The sequence below is a fragment of the Kryptolebias marmoratus genome, linkage group LG1 (assembly GCF_001649575.2).
Source record: "Kryptolebias marmoratus isolate JLee-2015 linkage group LG1, ASM164957v2, whole genome shotgun sequence".
NCBI classification, from domain to species: Eukaryota; Metazoa; Chordata; class Actinopteri; order Cyprinodontiformes; family Rivulidae; genus Kryptolebias; species Kryptolebias marmoratus.
Window position 1 is genome coordinate 18,384,770 of NC_051430.1, and position 17,100 is coordinate 18,401,869.

General features: G+C 42.0%; 1 protein-coding gene across 3 annotated transcripts; it reads left to right on the forward strand.

The window, feature by feature from the left end:
- Nucleotides 1-1,050: 1,050 nt before the first annotated feature.
- On the forward strand, nt 1,051-13,029 carry ssh1a (slingshot protein phosphatase 1a). 3 transcript variants are annotated; one of them, XM_025005449.2, is made up of 15 exons: nt 1,672-1,712; nt 3,407-3,507; nt 5,260-5,314; nt 5,447-5,901; nt 6,472-6,593; nt 6,853-6,921; nt 7,118-7,183; nt 7,436-7,630; nt 7,733-7,826; nt 8,029-8,157; nt 8,345-8,391; nt 8,508-8,654; nt 8,852-9,052; nt 9,178-9,862; nt 9,959-13,029. In XM_025005449.2, exons 4-15 carry the CDS (start codon nt 5,863-5,865, stop codon nt 11,021-11,023), a joined length of 2,859 nt encoding a protein of 952 aa, XP_024861217.1. In that variant the 5' UTR covers nt 1,672-1,712; nt 3,407-3,507; nt 5,260-5,314; nt 5,447-5,862; the 3' UTR covers nt 11,024-13,029. The 3 variants fall into 3 exon arrangements, with proteins under 3 accessions (XP_017269302.1, XP_024861217.1, XP_017269303.1); XM_017413813.3 differs by lacking the exon at nt 5,260-5,314 and having other exon boundaries at nt 1,051-1,712; nt 5,837-5,901; XM_017413814.3 differs by lacking the exons at nt 1,672-1,712; nt 5,260-5,314 and having other exon boundaries at nt 3,411-3,507.
- The last annotated feature ends 4,071 nt before the right edge of the window (nt 13,030-17,100 follow it).

The window sequence follows — 17,100 nt, forward strand, 5'->3', positions numbered from 1 at the left end:
AGAGAAAGTTGTTTTTTTTCCTCGTTGTGCTTGGGTCTGGAACACACTCCAAAGACCATGACTAAACCAGCCTGGTAACTGGCTCTTTGTGCCCTCTTTATAGGGTAACTTGGAGCAGCTTTCTCTCATACCTGTTCATGCAGTGACTCAGAGCTGTAGCTTAAAGGACATCTGGCCTTTTTTGTTTTTACTCCATTTATTTTATTTATCTGGATGCTTACAGAGCTACAAATCATACCCTCACGCTGCGATGTGCTGTCATCTATACCAAATGCCTTTTAAAGCTTGACTTCAAACTCGGACGAAGTTCCTTTATCTCCTTTATGTCTCTCTATTCTTTGTGCCTCGGACACATAAAACTGTCCAGAGCACCGTATGGACCGTCAGTGAACCTGTAAGAGTTTGTTAAATACTGCCAGTGACCATCAGATATTGTCCTATCGCTGTCTGGGTTTCTGTGTCGGTGGTGCAGCTAATCTCTGTCATCAGATGCATCCAGACATTTCATTGTTTATGTTTGGAGATTTCAGTGATTGGCGTCTTAAGAAAACTGCAAACTCCTTTCCAGAAAAAGACAAGCAAACAACAAAACCAACCTATAAAACATTCAGTCTTAAATTGCCTTAGGCATGTACAGGTTTCAGCTGTTTTTGTGCACTCTGTTTGCACAATTATGTCTCATTTTATTGTTTTTTTCCATACTATTCATATGCTGTATAAGGAATATTTCTTGGTGTTGTCCAAGGCATAAAAGGTATGTCCTCTGTAACCTGCTATAATCTCCAATAATCTCAGACAGTGTGTTTTAATAGGGGTACATGTGAGTGAATGACAGCTAGCACTGGCCACTTGAAGCAAAGACACAAGATAATCCCTCCCTTATAAGCCTGCGTATAATGAGATTGGGGAGTTTTGGAACAATGACAGTTCTTCCCGCTGCCTGTTCCACCTATGCTTTGCTCATGTGTCGAGATCCGTGGAGGCTCTACTCTGGAGGCTGACGTTTTATGTCTGCCTCTTTTTTTTTTTTTTCCTCTTAAGAAATTCAGCTTTTTAAACACAGAGGAAAAAGAGGCTTTCTCACTTGGTTTCGAAGATTTTGCACCAAGATCACTGGAGAAGACATTTAGCGCTGACTTAAGAGGAAACTCATTCCTGATTGCACTGATTCTTACCTGAAGTTTAAAGGGACAACAGAAGGGAGTTCATGCCGAAAGGAGGCATCCAACGCTCAGAATTATGATCAACTCTCTAGATTCTCGCGTGCAGACTCGGATGTTTAACCATCATTATTCTACTGAAGAACTGTCACAGACAAGACAGATTGAAGGTCTCGGGAGTCTGGCTGTGTGTGCCTGAGGCTGCGGGAGGAGGGTGCAGTGGATCCCTGCGGGCGGGGAGGCAGGCGCTCAGATGAGGGAGGAGGGAAGAGGCATCTGGAGGGAGTGGCCTCTGAACTGACGGCGCCGCTCGCAGATGAGTGCGGACTGCCTTGTCAGTCTGTCACTCAAAAGGACAAACCCGAAGGCGCAGTTTCTTTTTTTTTCTCTCTCTCCGTGATGAGGAACAGTTAGCTCCCACCGACGGGGCCTGTGTCTCATTCCGGCCTATAGGATGCATCTGGTCGTAGAACCCATTCAGGAGGCCGTGATGAAGATGCTACCGTATTTCGTGGAGAACGCCGTGTTGACGCAGAGAGAAATCAACCGGATGTGAGTTTTGATGACTTTTCTTGAACCGTGTAACAAGCCGGCTCGTTGTCGACGTCGTCAAAAAAACATTAGACTGCTGTGATTTTGAATCGTTTCTTTACTCTTGACCTGTGACTCTTCAAATGAGGATGAATGTCACTCCTGTCTTTCTGTAAAAAAATCAAATAAAAGTACAGGTGCATTTGTAGTTTTCTGCTAATGTTTGCTCTCAGAGTCGGTTTGCTTTGATTCGAGACACATTTTTAGCTCTAACATTTGTGGAGAAGTTGATAGCAGGGTGCTGCAGCGGAGGAAAGAGCTGAGCTTCGGCTGTTTGGGTTTCACACATCTACAGACTGAAAAAGAAATATTGATAGGTTTGTACAGAGTGAGAGTAGTAATGAGTCAGCTGCATCTTTCTTGATTAAGATATTGACACTTTTACCTTTTTATATAATTTATAATTTCCTGCCAGTTTGACCCTTCCTAAAAACTTTATCAAACAGAAAGAAGCATGACAAAAACTTACCAAAGTGGGATAAAAGCTCTCGTTTAAAACGTGTCCACCCCCATGTGTTGTCACTGTAAGGTTTTTTTTTTGTTTGTTTGTTTGTTTTTTTTAGCACTGCTGGGGGCGGTCAGAATTTATTGTGAGGTGTACAAAATGAAAACCATTGTTCCCACAAAATGTTCAGTTTGGTTCAGGCCTTTTTAACCACATGTGGGGTTTTCAAAGTCCAACCAGAGGAGGAAGATTATGGAGTAGTCTGATGATGATTTTATTTCAAACTAAAACCTTGTAGTCTGTTTTTTTTTGGGGGGGATACTGCTGGGTTAAGTCAGCTCAACACTTTATTTTTCTCTCAGATATCAGTACTGTGTATTTTGTTTTATAGTGTACCTCAATACACTGATGTCATCATAGCTGTGTGTAGACCGGCTTGTCTGTTGGATATTCAGGATTTTTTTATTTATTTGTTTATTTATTTGCTTCAGTCACTCATCACTTCTGTGGGTTGCCAGGTTGCAGACATACCTGTCGCGTGTGTTCCACCTTGCTGTCAGGTAGATTTAGGAATGTGTTCCCATTGTTCTTTAATGAAATGGAATGAGTAAATTCAGCCTGGAGGAAACACTGCACTTCTTTTTTTATTGCATATCTTTAAATATGTCATCCGTTTATAGTTCAAATGCCTGACCCAATGAAGCCAGGACTTTTACAATTAGGTATAAAAGTGATTATTGCTGCTTTCAGGGTCACAGTCAAAGGTAAGCCTCACAAAGAGCTGCAGTTTGATCAGTTGCTTGGGTTCGTGTTGCATTCCCTCAAGACAGCAAGGATCCAACAAGTCCAATCTGAGTGGAGCCAATGCAGCAGTTCTAACATAGATAAGCACTGCAGCTCAAAGCTTAAATCCTGGCGGCTGCAGGATGAGGTCTGCCTCTGTAACGTGGCAGCTTGGCTTCCCTTCTGAGCTGTCGAGTTAATTCACCAGAAGCGAACATCAATGATTTATGGTTATCTCATTGGCTCCTTCTAACTGAACTGAACCGTTTTATTAAGCTCCATTTCTTTTCCCCCCCTAGTATCCTACTGTTAGGTCTTTTTAGTTCACTGAACTAATTGGAGTGATTGTGCTGAGCTCTTCCCTCTGAATGGTGTCTGATGTCTGTGTTTCAAGCGTTTGTAACTTTTCTCTCCCATTCGTTCGCAGCCTGAGTGAGAGCTTCTTTATGGTGAAGGGCGCTGCTCTCTTCTTGCAGCAGGGAAGCAGTCAGCAGGGCCAAAAAGCACATCCTCCTCACAAACATGCAGGTGAGCGTCACAAAGCGCCACACGGTGGTCCGTCATCATTCCCGCTGTCAGGCTTGCACTGAGCAGTGCTGTTGTGAAACAGGTTTAGGTGCTGCTCTCCTAAACACTGCAGCAGATGTTTTTAACTGGGGTGAGAAGGCTGGAAGCTGCGTCGTTGATAAGCATGTTCCCGACCTGTAGCTTAGGCAGATTAGGGCTTAAATCCAGCGTATGGTGGCACTCTGAGCAAAACTTCTGTTGATGATTAAAGGAGGGCCTTACTATTTGTACAAACTCACATGTGCCCTCCTGTTCTAACTCTGCTAACTTTACAAACTCCACCAGTCTCAGCAGTCTGTCATTATGTGAATCAGTTGCTCAGGACCAAGACAACATTCATAGTGTGTTTAGTTGGCCTTAAAGTTTTGTGTTCATTGCAGAAAAGTAGAATTGGCTATATTGTTCGTCATACTGTTCAAAGTTTTGGTTGTTCTTCTGCGACAGCCACTTTAGTTTTTATAAACCTTCAAGTAAACAGACTGCTTTGCAGAGGGCTTGTAGGGCTTGCACATCATATTGATTTGAATCATGAGGTCACGTGATAATTTGGGCCAAACTTCGTCATTAATCAGACTCTTTCTTTTCTTTCAATGACATTGTTGAAAGCCACAGTAGTTGCTTTTAAGACTTGAGGCTGGCCGTGGAGTCCAGTTGCATGATGAGATTTCGCCGTCAGCCAACAACTTAACTGCTGCCAGGTCATTTGGCAACTCGTGGCTGCGGGTGGCAGCTTTGTCCGTCTTTACTGGCCTCTTTGTCAGGTACCACACATGTTTGCCAGCCGTACTTTGTCGTCAGGAGCGTTTGCCAGGGGAAATAGTCGTGTCATGTCTCGGTAACTGTGGGGTTTGACCAAGAAGTGGGAGACAGTGAGGCGGACTTATACAAAGTTCCTGATAAAGGCACTCTTGTTCTCAAAGCTACTGCCACACCATCAGTGACTTGAAGTTTATTGTTAGAAAGATTGTTAGAAAGAGACTTAAGAAGTACAAAACAGTGGTGTAGTTTGTGAGTGTAGCTCTGGTATTTCATGTTACAAATGGAGGAATTAACTGTGTGGATGAATCTAATTATGATTCTTCTTTCCCACAAAAGTTATAATTTCAGGAAAATCTTTGAACACCAATTTTAGATTTGTTTCTGAGCTGTAAATCAGTGGTAGAAGTCAGCTTTGGTTCTGTTGTTACCGTGGTCAAGACTGCCAGCTAATCTAATTTAAACCACTCACATCCGTATAAACACCTAAAACATTGTTTGATACATTACAGTGTTGTGATTTGGTTCAGTGGGTTGAATAAAGTCCTGAATACACACGTTTAAACAAGAATTTAGTGACTTGTAATTGCAAAAAAAAAGTTTAAAAAGTTAGAAGTTAATTAAAAGAAAATCTAAATAAACTAAGGTTCCAGTCTAATACTCCATTTTGCTTGGAGAAATAATGAAGCTTCAATGCTTTTTCTATCATCTCATTTAGCAAAGAAACTCTGGACCAACCTTTATGAAAGAAAAGTAGACTGATCCCACACCTTTCAAACTGTTGTTCATGCAAAAATCCATTTTAATTTATACATCTTAATGCAATAATATGTTACATCTTATTTTACTAATATGATATATAAAAAAAGACTTGTACAAAAAATATATAGTGAAATCAAGAGCAAGAAAAGAGCATAAAGGGTTTTTTTTTTTTTTTCTTTTTTTAATTATTTTAAGTCCCAGAAGCTGAGGGGTGTAAGAGCAGCATCTTGAATTGGGTTGACTCCAAAAGGTAATGAGTTGTAGATTTATACATTAAATGAATATTTTACTGACGATTAAACTAAAATCAGTTTAGTGATTCACGAGACATTTTGCTAACTGTACAAACATACACGATTTTCTCTGTTGTGACATATTTCAGAGTCGTTGCCTCACCATCAGCTGCTGTGTTGTCTTCCTGTTGCTCCGTCTCCACCCCGTCCACACCCTGCTGTATTATCCGGCTCCACTTGGCACAAGGAGCAGAGAAGGATATAAAATTATTAAAGACACATTCTTGATTTGGGGCTTTTGATATTGGTGGAGTTTCTCAAGTTATCGATGTTATTGTTAGTTTTTTTTCTTTTCTTTAGCCATTTAAATTTTAAAGGAGGAGAAGGTGTTGGTGTTACCTTTTCAGCAGGCCACTGTCGTTCCTTCTTAAGGTTTTAAAGTCTCCAGCGTGTATGAATATTGTCACGGTACTAAAGTCTGTTTCAATGAAGTTGATTTATAATTCCTGACACCACCAACCCACCGTCTTCCTCAACAGGTGACTTACCTCAACACCTGCAGGTGATGATCAACATTCTCCGCTCAGAAGACAGAATCAAACTGGTAAGAGACGTCGTGCAGATGCATCAAAACAAAAAGGAAAATGCGTACGAACAGTTTTTATTTGAAAATTAGGCAAATGGCACAATTTATGTTTACACTTTGATCCTTGTTTGCTTCCTGAAACAATGAGTTTATCAGCAGTTTGAACATTAGGAACATTACAAAATGTGTCTGTGGTGTGTTTGAGTTTTGTGTGCTTTTTTTTTTTTTATATATATATATTTATATTCACCAAGATTTTGCTCTCGTTCATCCAAATCATATCCAGTTACACTGTCACATTAGGTGTTTAGTTCAGTTGTTTTTGCATTTGTAGCTCAAAAAAATTGTTAGATATAGGTCTCAGTAGGAAGGTTTAAACTGGAGTTAGTTTGTCGTAGAATTAGCTGTTAGACTACAATCAAAGTTGTGTGTTGGCATGAAGAGGGGATCTTCTTTTAAGTGGATTTCAAACTTCTGTTTCCAATTGATATCACCGTATTGGCATTTACTGCACAGTGGTTGTGCAGTACTAAAGGTCTTAATCCTAAAGCTGGAAACACTTTGAAGTAAACTGTTTCCGCTGTGCAGGCGGTGCGTCTGGAAAGTGGATGGTCAGACCGTGTGCGGTACATGGTTGTGGTGTACACCAGCGGGCGACAGGACACAGAGGAGAACATTCTTTTAGGAATCGACTTCACCAACAAAGACTGGTACAAAGATAACCTGTGTTTTTACTACATGTGTACATAGAAAAGAGCAAACTTAAAGTGTATTTATTTGCTTGTGTTCAGAAAATCAGATGTTCGTTGTGCTGTGATTAGCAAGCAGAATATAAGTTAACGTTTAGAAAACTTTGCTGTGTGATTATTTTTGCTTTTGTCATTTAGCCACTTTAAAGAATACTTGTTTATCATACCACATGTATAACTTCTTCTCTCTTTGCCTGGTTTTACTTTTCCCTCCCGCCAGCAAAAGCTGTTCCGTCGGCATGGTGCTACCTCTGTGGAGCGACACAAAGATCCATCTCGACGGAGACGGGTGAGCGCCCTTCAGCTTTTGTGGCCCCCGCGATAAGGACAGGGAACACAGCTGCAGCTCTGTTTGTCGAATTTTTACCCAACGCTGCATCAGTTTTTTTTTGTTTTTTGACACTTCAGATGAGCTCGATCCACACAAAGCTGCGTCGTTTCTCCGGCTCAGGGGGCTGACCCCATCTGTTTTGTCTGCTCCTCAGGGGTTTTACCGTGAACACAGCGGGTCGGACTCATGTCTTCAAACCCGTGTCGGTGCAAGCAATGTGGTGAGTAATCATCAACCTCTTGAGTCACAGTGCTGTCTACAACAGTTTAGTAAGAATGGAACGGCTCAGTAAGTCTCCTGATAGGCAGAGTGCTGCAGCGATGCAGACTGAAGCAGTGCTGACTCATTGTGCCACCTGCTGGTTGCACAGACTTTGCACAAAGCCGGACTGAATGATTTACACTGTTTTGATTGTTTCACTGTTGCAGCTCAGAGACCTCTTTTTTTTTCCCCCTGATCTACAACAATCTAGGTCGGCCTTGCAGGTGCTGTACAAAGTTTGTGAGGTGTCGCGAAGGTTTAACTACTTCCCTGGAGGAATGGCTCTCACCTGGATGGGCTACTATGAGAGCTGCATCGCTTCAGATCAGAGCTGCATCAACGAGTGGAACGCCATGAAAGACTTGGAGACCACACGGCTTGACTCGCCCACCATGTTTGTCGACAAGTAAATGAATATTGTCCAATTTAGGAACAACTCATAATGCAAACCTGTATCAGATTAACTGTGCTGGTGATTGGATTTTAATGGCTGTATTGGTTTTGCTAGGCCTTCAGAAAGAGAGAGGACAGAGTGCCTTATTAAAGCCAAACTCAGAAGCATCATGACATCCCAGGACCTTGAGAATGTCACCTGCAAACAGGTAAAAACAAAGCAAATAGTACTGAACTGCTTATACAGATCAAGCTGCGACGTTCAGGCACTTTGAAATCTAGCAGTAGCCTTCCCTCATTTCCAAAATAAAAGACCTCATGAGATGATTGATTGATTGATTGATTTAATGTCTGTTTGCTGTAAAAACATCCATCCAAAATAAAGACAGGCTGTTTACTTTTTTCTGTCAGATCCGCACAGAGTTGGAGCAGCACATGAACTGCAACTTGAAGGAGTACAAAGAGTTCATTGACAACGAGATGCTGCTGATCCTTGGCCAGATGGACAAAGCCACTCTCATTTTTGACCACGTCTACCTGGTGGGCAAACTCAAACCGCCTCCTGCATTCACAAAAACTGTCCGCTGTACTTGTTGATTTTAAAAACTGAGATAAAATGTTTCATTTTCATTCCAAAGGTAGTTTAGCATTCAAGTAATCAGCTCAGGGAAATAATTGTTTTGAAGGAAGAACAGCTCTAAAAACGATTTCTCTTATTTGTTTTCAGGGATCCGAATGGAACGCATCTAATTTGGAGGAGCTGCAGGAAACGGGGTGACTTACTTTAGACCATGAAGGAGCTGAGAGCTCCACACAAAACACAGACTTTTATAATGATTCAAGCAAGACAAACAAATGTTGATGAATTGTTTTGTTTTGTTTTTCTCCAGGGTGGGCTTCATCCTTAACGTTACCAGGGAGATAGACAACTTCTTTCCAGGGACGTTCTGTTATCACAACATTCGGGTGTACGATGAAGAGGCCACCGACCTGCTGGCACACTGGAACGATACGTACAACTTCATTATGAAAGCAAAGTGAGTCCTCGATGGAACCGGTTAACTACATTGATATTTCAACTTTATAGGACTTCTCATTTCATAATGTTAAGATGTAATTTCCTACATGTGCTTCTTGTTTTGGGGAGATAACACAAAGAATAAGTAGATGTGTTTATCCAAACCTCTGCACAGTATATGTTTTACACAAATGTCCAATTAATTCTTGTTCACAGAAAAAACGAGTCCAAGTGTCTTGTTCACTGTAAGATGGGCGTCAGTCGATCTGCCTCCACTGTCATCGCTTACGCCATGAAGGAGTACGGCTGGTCGCTGGAGAAGGCTTATAACTTTGTGAAGCAGAAGAGGAATATCACTCGACCCAACTCTGGCTTCATGAGACAGCTGGCAGAGTATGAGGGCATTTTAGACGCCAGGTACAATCCTTCACTGATACGTGTGTGAAGTGTTAGAAACTAGTAGTCCTTCAAATTGTGGATTTGTTTTTTTTTTCTTCCTAACTTCTCTCCTTCTTTTACATAAATTGTTCCCCTTTTCCCAGCAAACAACGGCACAACAAGCTGTGGCATCCAGACGCAGACTGTGAGATGGCAGAGGGTCAGCAGGGGTTGTCTCAGTGTTGCGGAGAAGAAGGAGAGCATCTGGGTCTGGAGCCAGGAATGTCCCCCTGCTGTGAGGAGGTGCTGTCTGATAAAGGTGCAGCAGGCCCCTCCCCATGCAGGACTGTCGCTCTGGACATAGACCCAGCCTACAACAACTACTATTTCCGCCGACTCTCTGATTCAGCACTAGACAGTGAACCGTCAACGCCAGTGCGTGGTCCACCACTTATCGGCATGGAAAAGGTCTTTATAGAAATTGAAGATGTGGAACGGGACGCCCTGCTGGACGATGAGGCTTTCGATGGACGAGAAGGCCTACCGCTCACTCACTTTGGGCCCACAGCAGAGGGGACCGCTGCGCAGACCTGCAGCCGAGGCCCCGAGCCCCTGGAGGAGCTGCGTCTGAGGTTGGAGTTCAGCACGGTGGAGGAGGAGGATGAGGAGGATGTACAAAAGGAGGAAGCAGAGATGGAGGTACTGATGCAGCCAGACAGTGGGGGAGGGGGCGATGAAACACAGGATGTGGAGGTAGAGGGGGATGCAGAAGGTATTGGGATGGATCTGGCAACCCTCAATGACAATTCCAACAACAACAACCATTTGAGCACTCTAACTAACCAATATGTAAGTCTGAGAGACACGATCAGTCCACACTTTAAAATAAAAATTATGCTAGTTGCTAAATGAGTAATATTTATGTCATTTTTTTGTCTTTATTAGGAACAAACTTCCTCTGTCCTTCCAAGAGATCCTTCTGTGCTGTCCAGGTGTGATCAGAAAGAACATTCTTCGGACCCAGCTCTTTGCCTTAAATCCTGCTCTCCTTTATTCCAAAGTGCTTCATTCCTTCAGTTTCATACCTCTTCTGAAGGTCTGCTGTGCCCTCGTGGCCCTTTGTGTGAAAGTGCCAATTGTGCTGCCTGCCTACCCACTGCTTCGCATGAGAAACAGCCAGGAGCATCACTGCAGTTAGTTCGGCCGGTGGACGACGGTGATTACTTGAAAGGTAACTCTGAGCTCGATGACAGCCAGTCTGCAGCTGCCTCGGAGGTTCTTCCTGAGCTGATGAGTGCAGATTTGGAGGGAGTGGCGCCTGCAGTGGCTTGTTACGTTGGCCAACAGCAGGAGAGCCTTTTACAGCTGCGTCAGTCTGGGCTGGTCCGGCGTCGTGCGGAAAGGCTAGAGAGACTTTCAGGGTTGTCTCAGCAGAGCCTGCACTCTCTGAAGCCTTTCCACACACGCCAAAGGCCCAAGAAGAGTTCCTCTCATAATGACGATGATGAAGAGTTCTCCAGCTTTCCAGGTCACTTCACGAAATATTCAACGCCATGCCAAGTGCGGTTAGAGCCTCTGATGATGCCGCTGACCAATGAAGCCTTGTTAGGGGTGGTGGGGTCAGGGCTGCTCACTCCTACCTCCTCACCTCATGGCTCCACCCTGACACGCAGCTCCAGCAGCGAGAGCCTGCGCAGCGTCAGGGGTAAACCCGGCCTCGTGCGTCAGAGGGCGCAGGAAATCGAGACCCGCATGCGACTCGCGGGCCTCACCGTGTCCTCGAAACTGAAGAGGTCCAACTCGCTGGCCAAGTTGGGCAGCCTTGACTTCTCCTCCGAGGACCTGTGTTCAGTCTGCTCTTCGGATGCGGGGACCCTGCTGCTCCTGTCTCTGTCGCCAGAAACGGACCCGGGCATGGAGTGGGACTCCCCCACCAGCTCGGCGCTGTCCCGACCCTGCAAGAACCTGCACACTCCAGAGCGAGCCCTCCCAGGTGAGCACAGAAGCTGACAGACGACGTGGAGGTCACACATATTTATATACTCCACTCACTTTTACATCTGGCACACTGTGAGACTGGAGAACCCTGCACAGATTCTCAAAACAAAAAGGGTTAAATCAGAGGAAACAAAACAAAACAAAAAAATAATGCCAATTGTTTCGTAAGGATGCCCTTCTTTGGCCACATTGCTTCTTAAACTGCTGTTCAGAATGATGAGTCATATTGCTGTATCTGATAAATGTGTTAAGCCATCAGTTCACCTCTAACTTTGAATCATGGACAAATAAGTGCCTTACCAAGAGACCAGAGGCACAGATCTGTGTGACACAACGAGACGGTACAAGGCGCTCTGCAACCTTTAACCTGCTATCCAGTGGCAAGTGGTTCCCCGTTACCTGTCAGGTACAAAGCTGTAACCTGCACTGATGAACTGGAATCCCTCAAAGAGTTTAAAAGAAACTAAGTCTTGAACAAAAGAAGAGTCGTTTATCACAGAATTTTGTTTTAAGGATGTAAAGTTAAAAGCTTACCTCATGTTGCATCCAATGTGCTTATGGCCAGACGAAAAACCGGGCCATATTGTATTTTAGTCCCTTTAGTGATGCCAAGTTAGTAGGGTTAGTCGTAGTTGGTAGGCAAAGTGGCTGAACATTTTCCAGAAACTTTCCATGGGAAGTTAGGTTGGGGAATTTGGGGACTTTTATTCCAAATTGGAAACTTTCATGGGAATAAACGAGAATTTATGGGAATTAACTGGATATTGGGGGTAATAAAAAAACAAAACAAACCTATCATATCCAAGTACAAATATATTGTATTTGGAAACTTTTTTGTCATAGGCAGATAAAAATATATCACAAAAAAATGATTGACATATCTGAATTTATGTACAGAAATTGTCAAATATCCTTCACACGACTCTAAATGCAACTATTTACATGTTATTTGATCATTATTTTGCCCCTTTTTTGTCATTTTGTCTGCATAAAGACAAGACAGATTCCTCTGTTACGAGCCAACCTTCAGTATTTTAAGTTCCAGTTTTATTCCCATAAATCTCCGTTAAATCTCATAGACAGTTTCCAACTTCAAACGTTCCCAGACTTTTCCCAGACCCTGCAAGTCCGAGAGAGGAAATTGATTTTTAATGCAGAAGTGTGTGTCAATCCATTACCTTCACATTAAGTCTTATGGGTGGAGAGAGACGGTTGGAACCTTCACCAGTGGCACGCTCACTGTTTTCAACAAACACACCAGAAGTTTTCTGAGTTTGTTGTTCCTTTGCACTGCTTTTTTAAATTATTATTATTATTGCGTGAATACCTGTACGAGCAAGCTATCTTCCAAAATAACATTAGAGTAATGTTATGAACCTCATCACTCCCTTCGTTGTACAATATTCTTGGGAGAGCAGAGTGTTGAGACGTCACGCTGCGTTGCTAGAAATCCTGACTTCGAGTGTGAGAGTTGAGCCGTACAAAGTCTGAGTGGGAACATTTCTGACATGTAAACACGGCATAAACATTACCTTTAAACGTTCTTTGACTTCAATTTGTTTTTAAGTGCTGCCAATGTTTGTGCTTTTTTTTTTTTTTTTTTTAGCGTGGAAGACCAAAGTTATATTTGGCGTCTTAACAATTTGGAAACAACTCTAAAGCTGTAATAAAAAAAAATAACATGAATCATATTGTCAATCGCGTACATCTTGAAATGCTGTCACCTCTTCTTGCACCTTTTTTGGAGTAATGAAAGAGACTCTGAGGAGTCCCGCCGAGCTTTTCTGCTCATGTCATCAATGAGTTTCGACGCTCTTGTCGCTCTGGTGTGACAACGCTCACAGTAGGTTACTTCACAGTTTGTAACCATTTTCCTTTTTTTTTTCTATTTAAATATGCAGTAATTTTTGTACTGTACTATGCTGTAGTTTGAATGCATAATGCACTTTTTATGTTGGTAATAAAAGATGTACTGTATGTGTTAAATATGGAAATAAACATTTCTTTTACATAATTCACCATGGATCCGCTTATTCAGCAACAAAAACAAATCTTTTTGCCTGNGGGGGGCAGGGGAATAACAGATCTTTAAGCAGACCTGAAATGTATGTGCACTAGACGGTAATGGAGTGTGTACCCTGAAATTACATCATCATGCCCTCTTTCACTTTGGCAGAAAAACCATTTTCTAACAGCCAGGTTATATAACGTTTGGCTTTCCTGCCATTTGCATGACATCAGTGAGTTACCTAAGTTATACGCTGATGTTCATCCCAGCCTGTGGGGCTGTGTGCAGGACAGGATGTGGTGGGGGGGACCTGAAGTGTCAGTGATGTTATTTAGTGTTTATTTAAGTCTGAAAACCACTGTGTTAAACATTACGTCTCAGAGTGGTCGTGCTGGATATGAAGTGAGAGCCAAATGTCTTAGAATAACTTTTAAACTTGTTTAAATGGCAGATTTTACTCATCACTCATAAAAGGGCAACAAGAAGCCCGTGGAGCCTGCTTTTAAACAATTACCATCTTAAATTAGAGTTTTATTTATCCATCTATTAGTTTTCTAGACAAGACTGACACACAAATGTTGACACTAGCAGCCTTTGTGTTCACACAGCAGTCTCCCGCTGCAGCCGGCGGGTGTGGGCCAGCACCTCGTCTTCTGCCGGTGGATTCTTGGCTCCCGTTCTTCCACTTTTGTTTTATTATCTGAGGACATATCCTGTTTTGGTTGTTACTGTAGAAACAGAGAGAAACAAAAGAAGCGGTGCGAGCTGCAGTTGTCCAGTGATAATTACTGTGGGCCTGAGGTACAAATACAGTATCAGCCCGTACAGAATTTTACTTATTCAATCAGAAAATAACTTAGTTTATTTGCAAGAATGCCCAGGTGGAGAGACGGAGCAGCTTAAAACTGCAATAAATTACAGCAACACACACACTATAAACTAAAGAAGTTGCATTTTCTATGATGAATGACAGCTGAAATTTGTTGACAAATGAATTAAAACAAGCAGAACAGAAGCTAAAATCAGCTGCAACTAAAAGCTCAAATCAGCAAAACTGTTGCTACCAAATAAAATGAGCACAAATTTAGCTAAAAGCCATAATCAACAAAACAGGAGCCTAAAACTGCTTTTATCAAAATGGTAGTTAAAAGCTAAAATAAGTAAATCTGTAGATAAAATTAGCAGAAGAGTTACCAAAATTTAAAAAGAACATGAAAAGACAAATATGAAGCAAGTTTGCTGAAGCAGATTTTAGAAAACAATGTTTTTGATGGAACTGAGGAGACATTAATGTAATTTAGTAGAGAGGTTTTTGGTAAATAAAGTAAAATAAAGAAATAAATAAACAAACGGTAAAAGCTTTTAAAACAATTGTCGAAAACTAAAATCAGCAAAACAAAAGCCAAAACCATGGTTAAAAGCCAAATTTAGCAAAAACTGTAGGTCAAAGCTAAAATTACTGAAGACATGTTAATGTATTTTTATGGGGACGTTTTTTGGTAAATAAAGGTAAATAATTTAAAAGAATAAAAGTTACAGATACTAAAAGTCAAAGCTCACTGGTCCCCATCAATCTGAACATTTTAATATATGATCAGTTAAAATAACACAAAGTAAGTAATTAGTTTGCAAAAATTCACTCAATAAATGAGCAGATTCAACAAGGGTTTTGTTGTTAATCTTGTGCATATTTACTCATTAAACCACTGCATTATTCCCAATAAACAATAATAAAATGGATAAAATCATTCTCAACCTGTTCGTACCTGTTTCTTGGTTTATGTTACTTCATTTCCTGTGTTACTTTGAAATATCAGTTTCTTCTTCATGTTTTTCAGTTTTATTTCCTGTTTGACACCTGAGGTCTGCTTCCCTCACAGCTGTCCCTCATTAGGTGGCGTCACAGATTCACGCAGGACTCGTGTCTGTTTGCCTTTGGTACGCTGAGCTCTGTTGGTTTAGTTAATAAAGACTTGGGGATCTGACACCTCCTCCCTGCATTTGGGTCCTTCTGCCACCTCAACCAGATGTTTGCGTATGTAGAATGCTTAAAACTGGCAATAAAATATTTCAGCAAGAATGTTAAAACATATCTGAAAAGGAAAGAAAACAAGCACAAATAAAAAGTAGTGACAAAGAGAACACAGCTTTTCATAAAAGACTGAATGAAAATGAGATTTGAGTGGAAAAAAAAAATTGTTTCTTTAAATCTTTTCCTGAAACAACTTTTCGGAAAACAAAAACTCGTATAAAACACTGAGAAAAATGATCAAATTACACATTTTAAAATGTATAGAAATGTAAAAAAGTAACATTTCAAATACCGCAACAATTCGCTCTTTTCCCCAGTTCTGACATTTTCTGAAACGCGTTTTTAATACTTCAGCTCACAGCAGATACAACGCAGGGTCAGCGCACACATCCCTGTTTATTTGAATCCACACAAACCAGTGACAACAAATGTTTCAGGCATACGGCTTCTCCATAGCTTTTAGAAGACAGCAACAAGTTTCACTACTTGTCCAAGCTTCCCTGATTGCATTAGTCAAATGTGCTGTGACATCACATGGATGCAATATAAGGCCCCTGATGCTCGTGCATTTGAGGGAGGACTGATCATCCCCAAACAACCAACAAAGAGCACTCTGTCAGTCCTGAGCGATCGACTTGGCTGCAACGCCTCGCTGGTAAGTGTCAGCTCCCGCTTATATGATCGGACATCAGCGTTTTATCAGCGGCAGTGAGCAGGGCCTGCGCTGGTTTCTGTGTTCTTTGATCACAGCTGATAGGGGTGGATAAAAAATGCATTTGGAAGATCTGGTTTGTGAGAAATGTGTGGCTCATTGGCTTTGAATTCCTGTATGTCTGAGTATGTTGGGCCAGCTGAGCACATGGTGATCAAATGATCAGTTTGGGGAGGTGGAGGCAAAATAATGGGCCAGTTGTTTTCTAGGAAGAGTTGCCTTTAGGGAAGAGGTTCCCCATGATGCCAGGGAAGGTGGATGCAAGTTTTGCTTTAAGCTTTTACCTGATCTGAAGACAAACAGAAAAGGGGATCTTGAACTTGCCTTACTGATGTGCTTTCACATCTTTACACATCTTTGTGTTTAATTCTCACAGCTCTGCCACACAGCCTCGCCTCCTTCGTACCGCGACACCATTTCCTCCCGTTAGGCATGTGTCTGGCCGGTGTGCAGGCTTGACAGATAGTCAGACGAGAGCAGTCATATGTTGTCACACAGACAGAGGAGAAACAAGACTCATGGTTCAGATCATTGTTCATTGTGCCCTGCCATTTGCTCTGCTTACTGCTGCGGTTTTGTGAGGGGAAAACTCATTTAGCAATTAGACAGTGTCATGGAAAAGTTTGTCTCCGCAGCATGATCCCGCAGGTTTTACCTCATTCCTCGTCCTCCTGCTGCTGAGGCTTTTACGTTATTTGTCTTCATCGGCCTTCTCCACAGTTCTACATTGGTCATACCAAAGGCTCAGGGTAACGTTCCAAAACAGGTCACTTAAAGTCATATCACAAGGAAATAACAAGAGATTTAAAATACTAAATGCTGTGGATGCTTTGCTGACAAACCGTCACAAGACTTTGTGAATTTTTATTCTTAGTTGGGAGAGTTAAGCAGCTGATGAGGAGCAGGAAATGCAGTGATTCCGCTGATATTAGTCCAAAATAAAGAATTAAAATTTGCAGAGGTATTGCGTCTAAGTCTTGTGACTGTAATATGACCTAAAGCTGAGCAAGTGTGGACATTGTAAGTGCATGAAAAACAGACAGAGAGCGTACTGTAGCTGCTGAAGTCACAAGAAAGTCGATTTTAACTACGTCCTTGAAAGTAACTTGTGTGATGGCCCGTTTGGAGTACGCAAAACTGGGAGCTCTATCCCAGGGGTCTGCTTACTTTTATCACAGTGTTGCTCCACATTTTTATCTGATTTTTATAAGAGAAGCAAAGCAGAGGGGATGATCCACAGAACCATCTTTTTCAGCAATATCTTGTCTTTTTTCTCTGCAGAGCAGTATGGGACAGAACCAGGACAAAATGGAAGGGGAGGAACAGATCCTCGACGA